The 16613-nt window shown below is 41.5% G+C and overlaps 1 protein-coding gene across 2 annotated transcripts; it reads right to left on the bottom strand.

Moving 5' to 3' along the window:
• Positions 1-3572: 3572 nt before the first annotated feature.
• PRPF31 (pre-mRNA processing factor 31) lies at positions 3573-15783 on the bottom strand. 2 transcript variants are annotated; one of them, XM_089479666.1, is made up of 14 exons: positions 15713-15783; positions 14087-14272; positions 13607-13667; positions 13310-13393; positions 12615-12712; positions 11663-11769; positions 11247-11416; positions 10545-10702; positions 10362-10451; positions 8674-8801; positions 8108-8180; positions 7247-7375; positions 6020-6118; positions 3573-4919 (listed from the first exon to the last, which is right to left on the bottom strand). In XM_089479666.1, exons 2-14 carry the CDS (start codon positions 14258-14260, stop codon positions 4791-4793), a joined length of 1500 nt encoding a protein of 499 aa, XP_089335792.1. In that variant the 5' UTR covers positions 14261-14272; positions 15713-15783; the 3' UTR covers positions 3573-4790. The 2 variants fall into 2 exon arrangements, with proteins under 2 accessions (XP_089335792.1, XP_089335791.1); XM_089479665.1 differs by having other exon boundaries at positions 15697-15782.
• Between the last annotated feature and the right edge of the window lie 830 nt (positions 15784-16613).

The following is a 16613-nucleotide window of genomic DNA, read 5'->3' on the forward strand; positions in this document are numbered from 1 at the left end:
CATTGGACAAAGAAACTGCCTCTCAAATTTGACTCTTCGATGATTGGCTGTTTTTCCCGAAATGTAATTGGACAAGATTGTTGCCACTCAAACCGATAGCCTCACTCTTTGGCTGCTACGGTTAAAGGGGGCGGAAGCGTCTGCTTCTCATTGGCTGCAGAGGAGCAAGCCTGCACATGTTGCCCTCCCATTGGACAGCTCCAGCTTCCCTCCCTCTCCCCGAAGCCCTTTCCTCCTCGCTATTGGCAAACACCTTTAGAGGGAAGGTGGGCACGAGTGGGCGGGGCAAGGCAGTCCGCGGCGAAGTCTGATTGGTCCGAGTAACCTGTCGCTTAAAATCATAATAGCCAATCGCCAAGGAGGGAATGACCTCATTCCCAGGTAGATGGTGATGATGATGGCTGTCCTGAGCATCTCTGCCTTTGCCTCATGGACAATGGAATAGGAACCCTGTGCTATGCTTCAATGGCATGACATGACATGACCTTTATTTCAACGGTAAAATGAACCCAGTCACTGAGGGCCATATTCCATATACAGTACTGCGTTATATTTAATCATATGGTTTACTCATTTCAACAGTAAAACCAACTCAATAACTTTCTGTATTATATTTCATTTATATTATGTTTTTGTATTGTTACATTAGATATTATTTCAACAGAAAAATGAACTCAGTGACTGATTTCTATATTATTATATTTATATTATATTTATTACATTAAATTATTCATTTCAACAGTAAAATGAACTCAATAACGGATTACTATATTTTATATATTATATTTTATTAAATTATATTTATTCGTTTCAACAGTAAAATGCACTCAGTAACTGATTTCTATAATATACTTATATTTTTATTATTTATTATATTACATTATATCATTCATTTCAACAGTAAAATGAACTCAACTGATTACTATATTTTATATATATATATATATATATATTAAATTATATTCATTCATTTCAACAATAAAATGAACTCAATAATTGATTACTATATTTTATTTTATTTCATTTTTTATTTTTATATATATATATATCTATATATACACACACACACACACACACACATACATATCTCAACATGTTGCTATGACAGCCTCCATCATCTTCAGCAATGGAGGGAAAGAAACATATTTCAATCCTTTTATTGTACTGTATTTTAACTGTTGGTTTTGGGTGTTTTCTTTTTTAATTGTGTTTTGCATTTTTATATATTACTATTATTACTATTACTATTATTTTGTATTACAGTAGCTTTCACTAAATGAGTGATAAACCAAGCAGACCAGTGCCAATCCACAAGCTGCTACTCCATTACAACTAGCCAAGAAACTATGTCAACAAAATGTTGTTGCATTTGTTTGCCTTCAAGTATTTTCCAGCTTATGGTGACCCTAAGGCAAACCTATCATGGGGTTTTCTTTGTAGGTTTCACCAGAGGGGTTTGCCATTGCCTTCCCCTGAGGCTGAGAGAGTGTGACTTGGTCAAGGGCATCCAATGGGTTTCATGGCTGAGCTGCAAATCGAACCCTTAGTCTCATTGTTCAACACTCAAAGCACTACCCACCATAGTAAACGGCAACTAAAAGGTTATGTTTTGAAGTAATGGGAGGACTCAAGGCATTGTTAGTGACAGTTATTTCTCCTCTTAAAATCTTGCATTGACTCCTGGGAAGACTGCATAATGAAAAGACAGAATCCAGTTCTGCAGATAAGTTGAGTCTTCCTTCTTTTTTGTCATGTTCAGAGGCTCTCTTATGGTGACCCTAAGGTGAACCTATAATGGGGGTTTATTGGCAAGATTTGTTCAGAGGTGATTTGCCAGTGAGGCTGAGAGTGTGTGACTTGTCCAAAGTCACCCAGCGGGTTTCATGGCCAAGCTGAGACCTGAACCCTGGCCTCCAGAGTCCTAGTCCAATGCTCAAACCACTACATAACAATACATAGCCCAAGAAACTATGCCAATACAATAATGTTCTTATTGTGTGCCTTCAAGTAATTTCCAACTTATGGTGACCCTAAGGCAACCCTATAACCCTGTAAGAGTGGTAGCTTTCACAGCCATCCAAGACATTTTGCAACCTAAGATGAAGGACAAGATGGCACTTCCTCCCCCGTTCCATATACAGAAATTGACAGGATTGCTAGCTGAACACAGGCAATGAATAACAATCTCCATTGCCTTTGGAGGATAGCAAACCACTTTACAAGAATTTCTTGTTATGTGCCCTCAAGTCATTTCTGGCTCATGGCGACCGTAAGGTGAACTATGGGGTTTTCTTGGCGGAATGTTTTTCAAAGCGGGTTTTTGCCTTTGCCTTCCTCTGAGGCTGAGAGTTTGTGACTTGCCCAGAGTCACCCAGTGGGTTTCTGTGGTCAAACTTGGATTCGAACCCTGGTCTCCAGAGTCACAGTCCAATACCCAAACCACTGCATTACAGCTCAAATATGGTTCCAGTTCCTAGCGCCTGTTAACCTGCTTGCATTTCTTTTGTGAAGTTGTATGAGTTTTTATTAGAACAAAAATAAAAGACTTCTATCTCCTCAACACTGATAGCTCCATGGACTGATCATTAATGTATTGGCATTCTCTTGAGCTCAGCAGCAATGTTCCTCTTATTTAATGGAAGTTCTGGATGCAAGGCATACGATATACAGTCCACTCTTTCACACTCTTTGTCCAGTGAGCTCATGACCAGTGTATTAGGAGAGACATGGAATACAAAGCTAGGAGGCAAAGTTTACTGCAGTAGAGAAATACAGCAATAGCAGCAGCTTCTGAGTTCTGGCAGCTCCCACATGATTTAAGTCTACAAAAACCTAACCACGTTCCTGCTTTTGCCAAAGCTCACGGCAAGTAACCAAGGGCTATGCTTATGGCCCTTGCAACACACAGTTGCTTTTGTTGTTCTGTACTGCAGTTTCCAACTTATGACTACCCTAAGGTGAATCCATCATGGCGTTTTCTGCCTCTGAGAGTATGTGACTTGCCCAAAATCATCCTTTGGGTTTTCCACTAACAAGTGGGGTATCAAACTCTGGAGAGTCACAGCCCAATGCTCAAATCACTACACTATGCTGGCTCTCCATGTGACTACTTAATGTAGAAAAAAATCAAGGATAAAAAACAAATGCAGGTTGAAATGACATGTGATCAGTGGGAAGAACTGCCATTATTTCAGCTCTGTGCTGCTGTACTATGTAAACAATTTTGATAATTTATTTAAAACCAAAAAAATAAGACTCACACTTTTAGACCTTTGTGCTCGGTACTCAATTCTAGATAGCAAAGCTCTTTCCAAAAAGTATAGGAAAAAAGTGGTGTGTGCAAGATGTAGAAAACTTCCAGATCACAAAACTAAGAATTGTAGGGATCTGGCAATCTTTTAAAAATTAGCTTCTCAAAAACACCTAATATTGCAACACATTCCCACTACTTCTTAGTTTAGTTCTTCAAAACCCCTTCTAGAAACTGTCAGTTGACACAACTAAGAAGTCCTTAGACTTCTGTCCCCACTACCAGTTTCTCTCCCATCCAAAAAGAAGTGGGATTATACACAAAGGTTTCAAAGAAGTTGTATTTCTCCCAAAATAGACAGGTCAAAGACAAACCTCAGGCTACACTGTTACAATACAACTTACCTCTCTCACTCTGCAGAGAGTCTAGATTTAATTTTATTTCATTCAGGAATTTATCATTTCTAGTCCAGAAGGAGAAACCAAGACATTCAGTCTGTAGGCAAAGTAGCCCCCAGAACTGATTTACTCTCAAGATGATTATTATTTCTTTCTGACCCTTCCATTTCTATGCATAACTCTCTCAATCACAAACATACACTCACATATCTTATCCACTCTATCCATATCCACATATCTATCACTCTTATCCATGGAATATCCCACACTTGGTCACTTTGCTATTCTCTAACACAGAAGGAAAGGCATGCCTTTTTCTTTAACCCCTATAGCTTTCCCAATCACATTAAAAACTCTCCATGGTTCTCTTAAGTAGCCATTCCCTTCTTAACTGAGAAATGGAATTCAGTTTACCTACAATTTCCCTAAACAGTCATTCTTATACTCATCACTGCTCCATAGTAGCATAACTACTCATTCTACCTTTCCCACAAACAACATAGACTCCTCTTGAAGCTAATCATTTCAGTTCAAAATACCAATTTCTCTGCAAAAAGGTTGACATTGTACCTTTTCCAAATCAGACACATGCTGGCTAGGGATTATAGGAATTATAGTCCAGTAGATCTGGACAAAATCAACCTGAAGAAGGATGTGTTATTTATTGAAAAAAATCATCCTGCCCTGCCACATCTTGAAACTAGTCCTAAACCAACAAACATGGGAATTATGTGCGGTGCAATCTGCAAAGTGTTCCTTGTAAATACAGAGAGTTGCTTGTACATCTCTGGCTTTAATTTAAGTAATCAAGGGGATGGAACACAGAATGGTCCAGAATGTTGCTGCAAAGGTCACAGTTCAACTTAGTTCATACTATTTAACTATCCTGTTTATCATCATGGCATGAAAACCTTGCAAGAAAACTCGTTTCCTCTATTATGTACTCACATACACATAGAGTAGTAGGCTCTCTGTTGTTGATGACACTGCTCAAGTAACATAAAGAGGAAAATGATACCAAACAGGTCCAGGAAAGAACCAGTCAGTGCTAAATTCTCAAGTCAAACAGGCCTTGGGAACTCCAGCACAGATCCTTCTGTCTCCAGTTAATATTGGGGTTCCAGTTGAGAGGGTTTAATGTCTTACGAGGTGGACATGATGCCACTCTTCTCGCTCTTCACCTTTAAGAATTCAGCCATACTGGAGAAATACTTCTGGTTGGCTTCAGCTACCTTCTTCTCAGCTGCCTGTGGGTTCACAATCTCCAGACCCTGGGAACAGAGAGGATGAGCAAACAGTGTGTGTGAAGAAAGGCAAATTTTAAATATGTGAAATATAGATCTGGCTCCCTCTGTGGTGAGTGAAGAGCACTGAACTGTGACTCACACTCCTACACCTAAGCTTCCATGTCCTGGATATAAGTCAATTGTTGTGGTGTATTTCTTTCACAAAAGGAAGGCTCAGGAGGCACCATACTCTGGGGAAGGTAATTCTTCCTTCAAGTGTGGTCTATACTAATCACCAAACATTTCAAGAACACCAGGAAGGTAGAAATTAAAGGAAGCCAAAAAAGTATGAAGTTTAGCATCCTGAAAAACCATTTGCAAAAAGATATTCCTTTTGCATCCACAGGAAGCAAAAACAGTATCCAACTAAATGTTAGGTTCTTAAACTATACACATATTCAAAATGGGTTTTAGAGTTCATGTTAGCACCATGGCCAAACGTTAACAGCTGTCCAGTGGCATGAAAGGGTTCACTTGTATTTGTGTCTTTGTTTTTTCTTTTTCTTTTTTTGCATTTGCTTTTCAGTTTGAGGCTAGGAAAAGATATGAAGGCTGGGAAGAAATTGAGGAGGGGAATATTTCTGTTGCTCACCCACTCGTACAGTTCTCATAGCTATTGTGGGAACATAGATCACACTTGTGAACTTCAGTTTTCTTTTCTTACTTCTGCACTATATAAACATTGGGAGTCCATCTTCCTCTAGCCTCAGCTTGAGGAGGGGGCATCCCAGCCCCAGGTCTCCCCATATGACCAGTGATGGGGACTGGATCTGATTGCTGGCTAAGAGATAGTTTAGATAGAATTTGTTTGGGGACCCAGTTCTACCATTGGCTGTCAGGGGGATGCTGGATCTGACCAGCGAAAGGGCTGGAATGCTCCTCTGTTGAGTACCATGTGCTGCATCACTTACTACCAAAAGAGTTTGTACTATAGCAGTAACATGTGTCAGTGTTTGGCACCAAAACAACTTTTGGGGAGGGCTGGAATTACACTCAGTTTTGGAATGAGATACCTGCCTTGAAGATATCAGTTCTATATTCAGTTATTTCAACGGTACAACACTCATGTTAAAAGCAGCGCATACCTGCAGTGGAGTGAAGGCCACACTGGATGCAGTGCCTGAGGAGCGGTCCCGGATGGTCGACTTCCCTCCATACACCATGCTTTGCTTCTGGAGTGTGCGCTGGTTGGGAGGACATGAAAAGGCACCCATTAGGGTTTTTGTAAAGAAAACAGTGGAGAGAGATGGAAGAGCTACCAAAGTACAGAGAACAGGAACAATTCAGGGGAACCAAATGAATCTGACGGCTCAAGGGTATATCTTACATCTCTTGCTTTTTCTCAGATCAGAAGATCATTAAATGTATGTGGAATTTAAGCTGTAAGGCATCTCACTCTTTCTGATTTCCTAGCATCTCCATTTTCCCTGGCACCTTCCTGCCTTAAGTCAAAGGCAAAATCAGCATAGCTATCTTTACTGCAAAGTTACAAGCAAGCCACCTGTGACTCTAACATTTACTTTCAATTGAGACTAATTTTAAGCAATAATGCCAGAGAATAAAACCAAAACTGTGCAAGGTGATGCATTCAAATGGTGTTCAAAAGCTACCCCATATCATTGCAGTGGGAGAATTTCTTAGATCTTACAGCAAGCACAAGGCAGGCACACTGAACAAATAGCACATGGAGACTTGTACAATGAGAAAAATCAACTCATAAACTGAGAAATCTATGTAGCAGTAAAAAATATGACACCTTGATAGAAAGATGGTATCCCATTTTTGTGAACAAGGAAGCATTTTCCTAGGGCTCTTAGAATTAATTTAATGTGCACATTTTGTATGTTTTTAAATGTATAGGTCTTTTAAACTGTAAATCACCTTGAGTACCACTTACAGGAGGGAGGTGGGATATAAATAGAAATAGTAGTAGGTCAGGAAAAGACTATTGGCATTATTTAGGATTCCTGCAGCTCCATTTGACCTTGCTAAAGATGTAATTGCTATGGTGATATACAGATGACCTTTGTACTGTTTCTCTAAATTTTTAAAACATAAAATTATTTTAAAGACATCAGTAAAAGATCATATAGTAATTATACTATCCAAGTCAAACTTTGGACTTGGAAAAAATCTTAAGCCCCTTGGTAACATGCTCAGCCACCACAAACTTTAGAGAAGACTGTATGATGCAACCTGGAAAATGATCACAACTGCAGAGGTCCAAAGAGCTATAGTATACTACTGTCCCATTGTAGAAGAGGCAAATGTCATCTAGGGCTTATAGCTTTCAGCATACCACACATTCTAACCTGCAAGGTCTTCGAGATGCGGGCCTTCGTTGCCTCATTGACTTGTGTCTGACGGACACGGCCGCTACCTGATTTGCCCAGGTGGCCCAGGCTAAATCCAAGGTCTTCCTGGTAAGCATCCTCTTCAATCTAGGAAAGATGAAGTGGAGAGAGGTGGATCAGAAGAAGGAAAAGTCAAGTCTAGATTGGAAAAAAATATATCAAACTAGTCTTGAGTCAAAGGGCTTAACCCTTTTTGTCAAAGTGGCTCAGAAAGGGGAAGACAGTAGGGTTGGGGGTTGTAATCCTGTTTTCATTTGCAATTTATAAACCCAGAAGACAAACCCTTCACTAACTCTGTAACTGAAAAGTCAAATGGCCATGAACACCATCCTGGTTTATCAAACACAAGTGCATTAGAACTCAAGAGGGGACAACAACAAAAACTTAATTTAATGTTGCAAAATTGTTGCAAAATTACATGTAGCTGTCAACATACTAGCCTGCACAAAATCACATCTTGTATATTTTTCCCACACATATATAAATTCCATAAATTCACAGGTGTAATAGTGAAGTTTCTATTTCACTGCTCATCCATGTATCTAAGACAGAGTTTCTAAGCACATCACCCGATATTCTGACAAGCTACATGGACATTTAATCCTTGTATTACTTGAAATTATTTTCTTCACCTTTTTACATAACATGGGAAACACATCTTTGACTCCAGCTCTGGAGAACACTCATCCTCCATTTTAGCAGTTAAAAGGAATACTGAAATCCTGGTTTCTGTTTCGGACTGCACTACAGACTAGTCAACCATCTACTCCAAGACAACAAAAGCTATCCTATGTAAGGAAAGTATAAAAGATTCCACACCTCTCCAAAGCTCATGCGGTTTGCCTGCTTCCGGATTTCTGTCAGGCCTAGACGCTCTTTCATTTTACGATACCTGGAAGAGTAAGAAGCATTTTTAAAATTAGCAGAAAAGCCCTGAAAACCCAAAGTTAGGAGAGACCATTAGGACCAAAATTGAGACAGCAAATTCAGCAGGAACAGAATGTCATAATGGCTAGGTTAACTAATGAGGTACATGTAGGGATGCCTGGTTTTTGTGAATTCTAATGTACTTCTCACATTAACATGGAGCTCAGAACCTATCTATCTTCCACATTTCACAAATGTGCTGATGCAACTCCCAGTCAAAAAACACTGGACGTGTATCTTGGTAAAAGAATGTGTTTAAAAATTAATTTCTCTCTTTTCCACAAAAAGAGCATTTGATACAATATATATATGCTGCCATTTATTAAAACAAACAAAATGTGTGCAAGTCTGATGTAGAGTGCGTAAATTCTTATTTCCTTCCCCAAGAAGGAATGCCTTGAACTTCAACTCAGCCCCTTCTCCCTCTCTGAACCACCTCTCCATTTCTTCTCCAGTACCTGCGCCCTCCACGCTTCTTCCTTTGTCCATCCAAAGGTGCTGGCAGTGGCTTCACTTGTTTCACAGGAGGTGGCTCTTGCCATTTGTCAAACTTCCTTTCAATTTCCTCCTTCAAATCATAACCAACCTAGATTGTTAAAAGAAGAAACAAAAATTTTTCATGGGTGGAAGAAGGAGGAATGCTTTTATATATGGTTCAATAAGAGTTTCCTGAATTCCAAGATAAAAGAGACATTGCAGAAGAACATGAGTTACTGCTTGAATTTCACAACAGTTGCAGGGACATTCATGTTGAAAGAACAGAATCTTTTTAAGTTTCCCTTCTTGCACTGCTGATGGTAAAGCATTTAATCAAGCAAGAATAAAAGCTCGATATTGAAAGCAAATAAAGGTTGTTAGCTGGTTTGAAGGGTATCAGTACTATGTCAATTAATACATTGTCTGAGGTTACTCCTAGATCATGCTGCCTCTCCACACCCATGATTCATTGTCTAAGGGCTTGACTACCTACGTCAAATCCGACATGCTAAAAAGTACTCTTCAGAAAAACTGTAAAATCTGAGTTTAGCAAATATGGCTCTTTCCCAAACTGATTGGAAACTAGCATTGCAGACCCAATGTGGTACTTGCAAGATAGCCCTCAAGAATTTTGACTGAGCTACTTCCAGGGTAGTAAGAGAGGAATAAGGGCCTAATTGAGCACCACAGAATAGTTGACTAAGAGGTTTAGCCTGAAACAACGGCGGGATACAAACCGCCATATAGTACGTATAGGATATGTACTAGGGTTAGGAAGGGGCGGTGCTTCCGCACCCCCCTAACCCTAGTACGTATCCTATACGTACAAGATGGCGGCGCCCCTTCTACATGGGCGCCACCATCTTTACATACTGGACGCATAGCGTCCAGACGTGTCGCGGTGCCTATGACGTCGCGAATGCGCCAGCGGCGCTTCGCGACGTCAACAGTGCACCGCAAGAAGAAGCTCCGAAATGGAGCTTCTTTTTTGCTCTGCGCGGGAGCCGCGCGGTTTGGCTGCTGCAGCTCCCGCACGGAGCAAACGGCGGCGGGAAAGCCGGTTTGTATCCCGCCAACCTTAGGGCAGCTGGAACACATTGCCTTCCTTTAGTATAAAATAATTTTTGTATTAGATATGTAGATCTCTGTGGCACTTCTTTAACATATTCTGCACGTGCCTTAGGATTTCCATCAGACTGGAACATGACATCAAGGTACTTAAAGGTTCTCATTTGTTCAGTCCTATGATCATTTAACATCCATTTATACTTTTATATTTCATTACCTACATCCTGGCCCACCTCACAAGTACATGTGTGCATGTGCCCAAATAAGCATGTCTACAGGCCAAATGGTGCCTCCAATGTAACTCAAAAACATAGTAGTAATAGCAAAAAAAGTGTTAAAAATTGCAAAAATATTGCATTATCATAAACAATCCAGGGATCAGAAAGCAATTTAGCATCATTCTAAACCTTGAAAAGAGTGGGTGTAAATTTCCAAGGAAGAGTTCAAGATTCAAGGTGCCAACACTCAAAAGCCCCAATTGCATATATTCATCTAAACATATAGCCCTTATATATTCTCAAAATGATCACAGGAGCCCTGTATGTGTGTCCTACACCCAATATCACCCTGTGTGCTATGTTCATTGCTTAGTATCTCTCACCTTTCCTTCTGGGCTCTCATGGAAGCTGTCCACACGTGCTGCCAGTGTGCATTTTGCTGCTACCAACCGAGCTGCCTTCCTTCGCAGATCCTGTTAGGGTATAAAAACAATGTCTGCCTTTTGTCACTATGAAGCTGGTGTACCAATCAGATAGGGAAATAGATAATAGTATCACATACATACCGGAGGCAATGACTGCACAATGTCACTATGATAGATATAGCCAGTGTGAGGCAGTACTGAAGTACTGGAAAAGCCAGACAGGGTCTTTCTTTGGGCACCCAGAAGCATGATATTGCAGGCTGGCATCTTAGACAGATTCGTGAGGCCACCAGCAATGCCTTGGGGTAAGGAAGGAAAACATGGTATGAAGATCACAAAGTAAGACCATGAAGCCATGGGGCTCAAGCTTTTTGACCAGCCAGCCTACAAAATCTCAACATCCCTTGTCTGCTGAGATTTGTATGGAAGGTCCTCTCCATGTGATATGTTGGCAGGTTCAAAGGGAGCCTCTGCTAAGTCCTGACAATGGACATATGTCAGAACTAATCATGGACTAACAATAGAATCTGTGGTGCTAAATGGGGCATTTATTTTATCTGTGCACTTCATGCTTCCTATTAAGAAATTTTCAGATTAATACTCTGACATTCATTTGAGCACTATTTTGACAGTCTTTGGATGTGGAGAGATGGTCTCATGATAAACATTACAGGCCAGAAAATATGTTTCACCTTTTCATAGCCTCTCCCTCAAACAAGACCTAAATACCTCAAGGTCTTTTCTGTCCATGGTCAACTAGAGAAGGGCACAGGTTCCATATTCTAATCTACAAGGAGCAAACCCTCTGCTATTTCAAATTCATGAATCTCCACTGAGTCTCACCCATGATCTTAGCAGCAGTGGAAGCTCCCACAATGATGGAGAGGTTGGGGGCAATGAAGGACATGCGGGACTCCACATACTCATAGATGCGGTGTTTGGACTGATTCAGCTCCAGGGCCATGTCACAGGCCTCCTCAATGCGTTCTAGTTCTTCTTCAGTTAACTGCTGCCTGTAATGGTAAAAAGACAACACCTGACACTTGATTGATAGATCATCACGGTCAGGAGTACATTGGTTGTGTCTTCCTGCATGGCAGGGGGTTGGACTGGATGGCTCTTGAGGTTTCTTCCAACTCTTATGAGTCTATGGTTCCACTATGTGCATTGTGCAGCTGCACATCTGCTCCAGATTCCTACCAATTTCATATGTCCACTGAAGAACCCACCCCACCGCCACTACATAATGCCCACCTTACCCTTGAGTAGTAGATGCTGTAACACTGACCACCATAATTGTGGCATTTGTAAGGATCTGTTGAAGATTCTCATTGTTCTTGCATTTGTCCAAGCTATTGCCTAGTTCCTGCAAAAGTTAAGACATACGAAGAAGACTTTAACTTTCAAAGAGACAGAACAGCAAGTAGCTACATCTGGGCTGGAATGAGAAGTACGGCCAATCTGCTGAAGTTTTATCTTTATTTGGAGAATTTTCGTTCTAAGAACAAATAGTTTATGCTTTTGTGGAAAAGCATCAGTTTTGTCCTAGAGCCAGATCTTTTTTATATCAACAATTGCAACAACATTTATCTAAATCTATAGCCTTCTTCCTCCTCTAGCTGCACTAGGACTAAAGAAGTGAAGAACAGCAAATTCTGACCTCATCCACTAGCCTAAGATTCAGGCCACTAGGACCCTAGCCTTCCAGGGGTAAAAAACATGACATGGTAGAGACCAACCTAACCCCCATACCCATGGGCACAGTACTCATGCTTTCTTTTATCCACGCCTGGAAAAAAAAAGCTCTCTCTAGACATTTTCTAGATCCTCCAGAACGATTGTATGGCATGCTTCTGGCAGAAGTCATTCATGTGAATAGCGTTAAATATATCTTAGCTTTCTCCACAGTTTTATGTTTCCACAGTAATTCTGGGAATGTATCCCCCACAAATATTGGGGGAGGGGTCATACTGTATAAGCTTAAGGGAAACAATATCTTCATAAACTCCTATGGGAGCTTGTTTGGGTCAATACCAAGGTAAAATGCATTAAAGTAACACATATGTGAGACTCTTAGGTTTATTCTCCCAACTTAATCATAAAGTAGATTGAGCAATAATTTTTTCAAAAGCTGCCCAGTGAACTTTGAAGGGTGTGCTAGACAATAAAACAAACCCATATAATCACTTTGCATATCTGAAGACACAATACCTTAACAGTCCGAATGTAATCCAGGGCATTGGGAACAAGGGATTCCAGTTCTGGAAATCGCTTTGAGTATTTGTCTCGAATAAACTTGTGAATAATGTCTGCAAAGAAAAAACCCAAAGACTAGGCATGCAAGCCAAGAGCAACAGAAATCATCATTACATTAGAGAGAACAAATGCAGGCTTCTGGGTAAGTGCTAGTATAGAGAGGTTTTAACATTTCTGGACTACACAGCATGGTGGAAAACATGTGGCCATCCAGATATTCGTAAACAAAATTCCCATCATGTCTCATAACTGGCAAAACTAGCTGGGGCCGATGGGAGCTACAGTTCACTAACATCTGGAGGGCCACATGCTCGCCAAGCCTTGTTGGTAATGACCAGTCTGGATAACATGTTGCCCAAGGAAGGGTTGACAAAAAAGCCTCTGAAATGTCTTATACTTCTGATACTGTGCAACCTAACACACACACACAGTCTGAACACCAGACATCCCACCTTCCAGCATTCTATTTACCAAACAAATCACATACTCTTCTTAGAAACGCCAATCTTCCCCCAACTCTATTGCTTTTCTAATAGATTCTGCTTTCCTCAGACCACTAACAAGTGATATAGGTATTGTTGCCAAGCATTCCCTCTTGCCCTGTCACCCCTTCCTCCTATTGAAAGCAAGCAGCCAAGCCTTTTACTCACTGAGCTCATTTTCAATCTCCACTGTGAGGTTGTTGGCATCCACAATAACTCTGTATTCAGGTGCAGCCTCCACTGGGCCTAGAACTGGGGAGAGCAGAAAGAAAAACTCAAACTTCTTATGTAATGAAGATAACAGAAGGGCAAACAAAAGGGTACCCACACTCTCTATGTAAGTCAGGAGGATATGTAGTGGATTCTGCATTGCAGGAACCAGGAATGGAGTTCAGTAAACTTTTGTAGCGTGGCAGTGCGTGACCTCTTTTCCATGCCAGCTCTAAACTACAGTGACTGCAGTACCTTCAGATGCTTTGGGTTGCTTGCTAATGTATTCCTCTATCTTCAGCATGATTTCAGCAAACTGTACAAGAGAAGTACAAACAGATGTTAAGTTAATGCTTTGTGGATTGCAGCCTTAACCTCAGCCGCTCAGCTGGGTCTCAAACTGTACAACAGGAATGGCAGATTACAGAACAACAACTCATGATAAATCCTAGTTAAGAATACAGCCCAAATTTACACATTGAAGTCAGAAATCTCCTTCCTACCTACCAAAAAACTGAAATAGTGAATACTAAACTATTTCTGTCAAGGCTGACAATTTTTTTTGATTTTGCTATATTTTAACCCTTTACAACATTAAGCCAGAATATGAACACTATGGAGATTTTTACTGTATCCAAGCATCTTCATAATACTTCTACTAACACAGTGATTTTGTTTCCACAGGCTAATTAAACTGGCCATGGCTGCTCTACATGGGCCCGGCATTTCTCTCACCATTTTGCTGTCCCATAGCTTGGCAATGCTCTTTACTGAATCGGTTGCCAGATCCAGCTGCATCTCCTCCTGGACATCCTCAATGGGAGGCTCGTCCTCCTCATCTGCAAAGCTGCCATCTTCTTCCTCTGCTGCTTCCTCGAGGTCAGCCAAAAGCTCGTCTGCTAAAGACATAGTGGATCACACCTGGAGGGAAAAGGAGACAGGAAAAGAAATATAGAAGTGACATATGTATTATATATATATATATATATATATATAAATAAATGTTGGGCATCCCTTGGTATTGCGCTGGGAACAATTCCTCTCCCAAATATCTACCTAAAACCAAGCATATCACCTAGACACCAAACAACACAGGACTCTATCCCTTATGTTGCTAAGGCCCAATTTCCCTCTTCTACCCATTCTTTAGGCTCTCTGACCTCTATAAAGTAGTCTCCCTTTCCCAGCTTCAAATTCCTCCAGTTGAAGTAACAGACTAGATCTCAGTTCTGTTCCTCCCTTGTATATATCTCTTCTTTCATTACCTCCTTCGTATCTAGTTCAGCCCATTTTCTGCCTTTCAGGACACCAAAATCCTTTAATAATCTTATGTGGTCATAATTTTGTTTTATGTTCAGCAGCAAGCCTGCCTTTGCACTGTCTCCTGTAGCTTCTCTTAGTAATTGTTTCAAGTCCATTTTGCTTTCCGCTAGTAGTGCAACACCATCTCTCTCTTTGCAGTGACAAACTGGCTTTCAAGTCATTTGTTTCCAACTTATGGAGACCGTAAAGTGGGATGCTGAGATGGCTAGAAGCAAGGAGGGTGTAGATAAGGATGAGTTAGGACTGCCTAAGTCAGCAGTTCTCAGACTGTGGGGTGCGATCACTTTGGGGGGGATCATCTAAGACCATTGGAAAACAGTAGCAACATTACAGTTATGAAGCAGCAATGGAAATAATGTTACGGTTGGGGGTCACCACAACATGAAGAACTGTATTAAAGGGTCACGGCATTAGGAAGGTTGAGAACCACTGGCCTAAGGGATACATAACAGAACCCTATCATAGGGTTTTCTTGGCACGGCTTGTTCAGAGGGTTTGCCACTGCCGTCCTCTGAGGCTGAGAGAGTGTGACTTGCCCAAAGTCTCCCAGTGGGTTTCCTTGGCTGAAAGGGAACCAGAACCCTGGTCTCCATGGCCTCAGTCCAGTGCTCTAACCACTACACCAGGGGCCCCTGCCTGCGCTTCAAGGAGCCCTCAGGGCTCTGCAGACACTCCAGGAAAATGGAAGAAATAAGAACTGAATGAAATTAAAGAGCAAGAATACATTCTTATATATATATATATATGCACCCATCCCTCCATATTTGGGGCGTTGACATCTGTGGCTGTGATTATCCGCGGATGTGACCTGGCTCAGTGCTGGGGAATCCTGGGGATTGTAGTTTATTGTGGCACCAGAGCTCTCTGACAGAGAAAGCTCACTATCTCACAAAACTACAATTCCCAGAGTTCCCTAGCCTTGAGCCAAGGCGGTTAAAGAGCCTCAAACGGGACTGTTTCTGCCCTGTGTTTTGGAGCAGAGACGAAGTTCCTCCACTAAAGGCATCCCTTCCCAGAAGAACCTGAACTCAGCCTCACGAAGCTCTCCAGAGAGGCTCCTCCGCTCGCTTCTGCTTCTTCCCGCAAACGCACCCTCGACGACGCCTCCTGTCCGTCCCACGTTAAAAACGTCACACGCCGCTCCGTCGCTCTCCGTGACGTCACAGATAAGGATCCAATCCCGCCGCACGAAACTGACGCGTAGAGATAGAAAACTATAAGGTTATGCCCAGTGACTACTTCCGGGTTCCAAATGCCTTCCTGCTTCAGAATGGTTTTTGGTAATAAACTAGGCCTCAGTGATTACTCTAAACTGTGCGCTTTAAGGGATTTCGGACTTCAGCTCCCAGAATCCCAGACTATTGGCCAACATGGCTGAGGCTTCTGGGAGCTGCAGTCCAAAATCTCTTAAAGCGCACAGTTTGGGGACCACTGAACTATAGGGCTACATCCACACTGCAGAAACAATTCAATTCGACACGGATTTAACTGCCATAGCTCAAGGCTATAGAATTCTTGGAACTGTAGTTTTGTGAGACATTTAGCCTTTTCTGCAGAGAGCTCTGCTGCCACAACAATTCCCAGAATTCCCTAGCCAGGGCAGTTAAAGCAATCTCAAACTGGATTATTTCTGCACTGCGTGTGTCCAGCCTTACAGCTGTTCCGACCAACTGCGAAGGAAGTAGGATTTCATCATAGAGATACCCAGAAGTGGAGCGATCCCCACAATACACGGTCCAGTTATACCTCTAAATTTCTACGTCTGTGGTTCCAAACGGCTGACCGCGTGACTGCCCTTCCTTGCGCATGCGCAAACCCCATTCTGAGGCCATTTTTTTCCTTTGCCGCGAACTGGCTGTGCGTAATACGGCGCGACAAAAATATCTCCGCCCATTTTGGTGTCGTCATCAGAACGCGACATCCTTTCTTCTTAGAGTTT

This window comes from Sceloporus occidentalis, unplaced genomic scaffold (assembly GCF_023333645.1).
Source record: "Sceloporus occidentalis isolate IW3139 unplaced genomic scaffold, rSceOcc1.0.p SCAF_14, whole genome shotgun sequence".
Lineage (NCBI taxonomy): Eukaryota > Metazoa > Chordata > Lepidosauria > Squamata > Phrynosomatidae > Sceloporus > Sceloporus occidentalis.

Excerpts from the sequence above, each read along its gene's own strand:
- PRPF31 (XM_089479666.1), bottom strand. The coding sequence starts at position 14,260 with ATGTCTTTAGCAGACGAGCTTTTGGCTGACCTCGAGGAAGCAGCAGAG. Across the intron at positions 7,376-8,107 it reads ACCGCATGAGCTTTGGAGAG|ATTGAAGAGGATGCTTACCA; the intron begins GTGTGGAATCTT and ends CATCTTTCCTAG. Across the intron at positions 4,920-6,019 it reads TGGCCTTCACTCCACTGCAG|GGTCTGGAGATTGTGAACCC; the intron begins GTATGCGCTGCT and ends CTCTGTTCCCAG.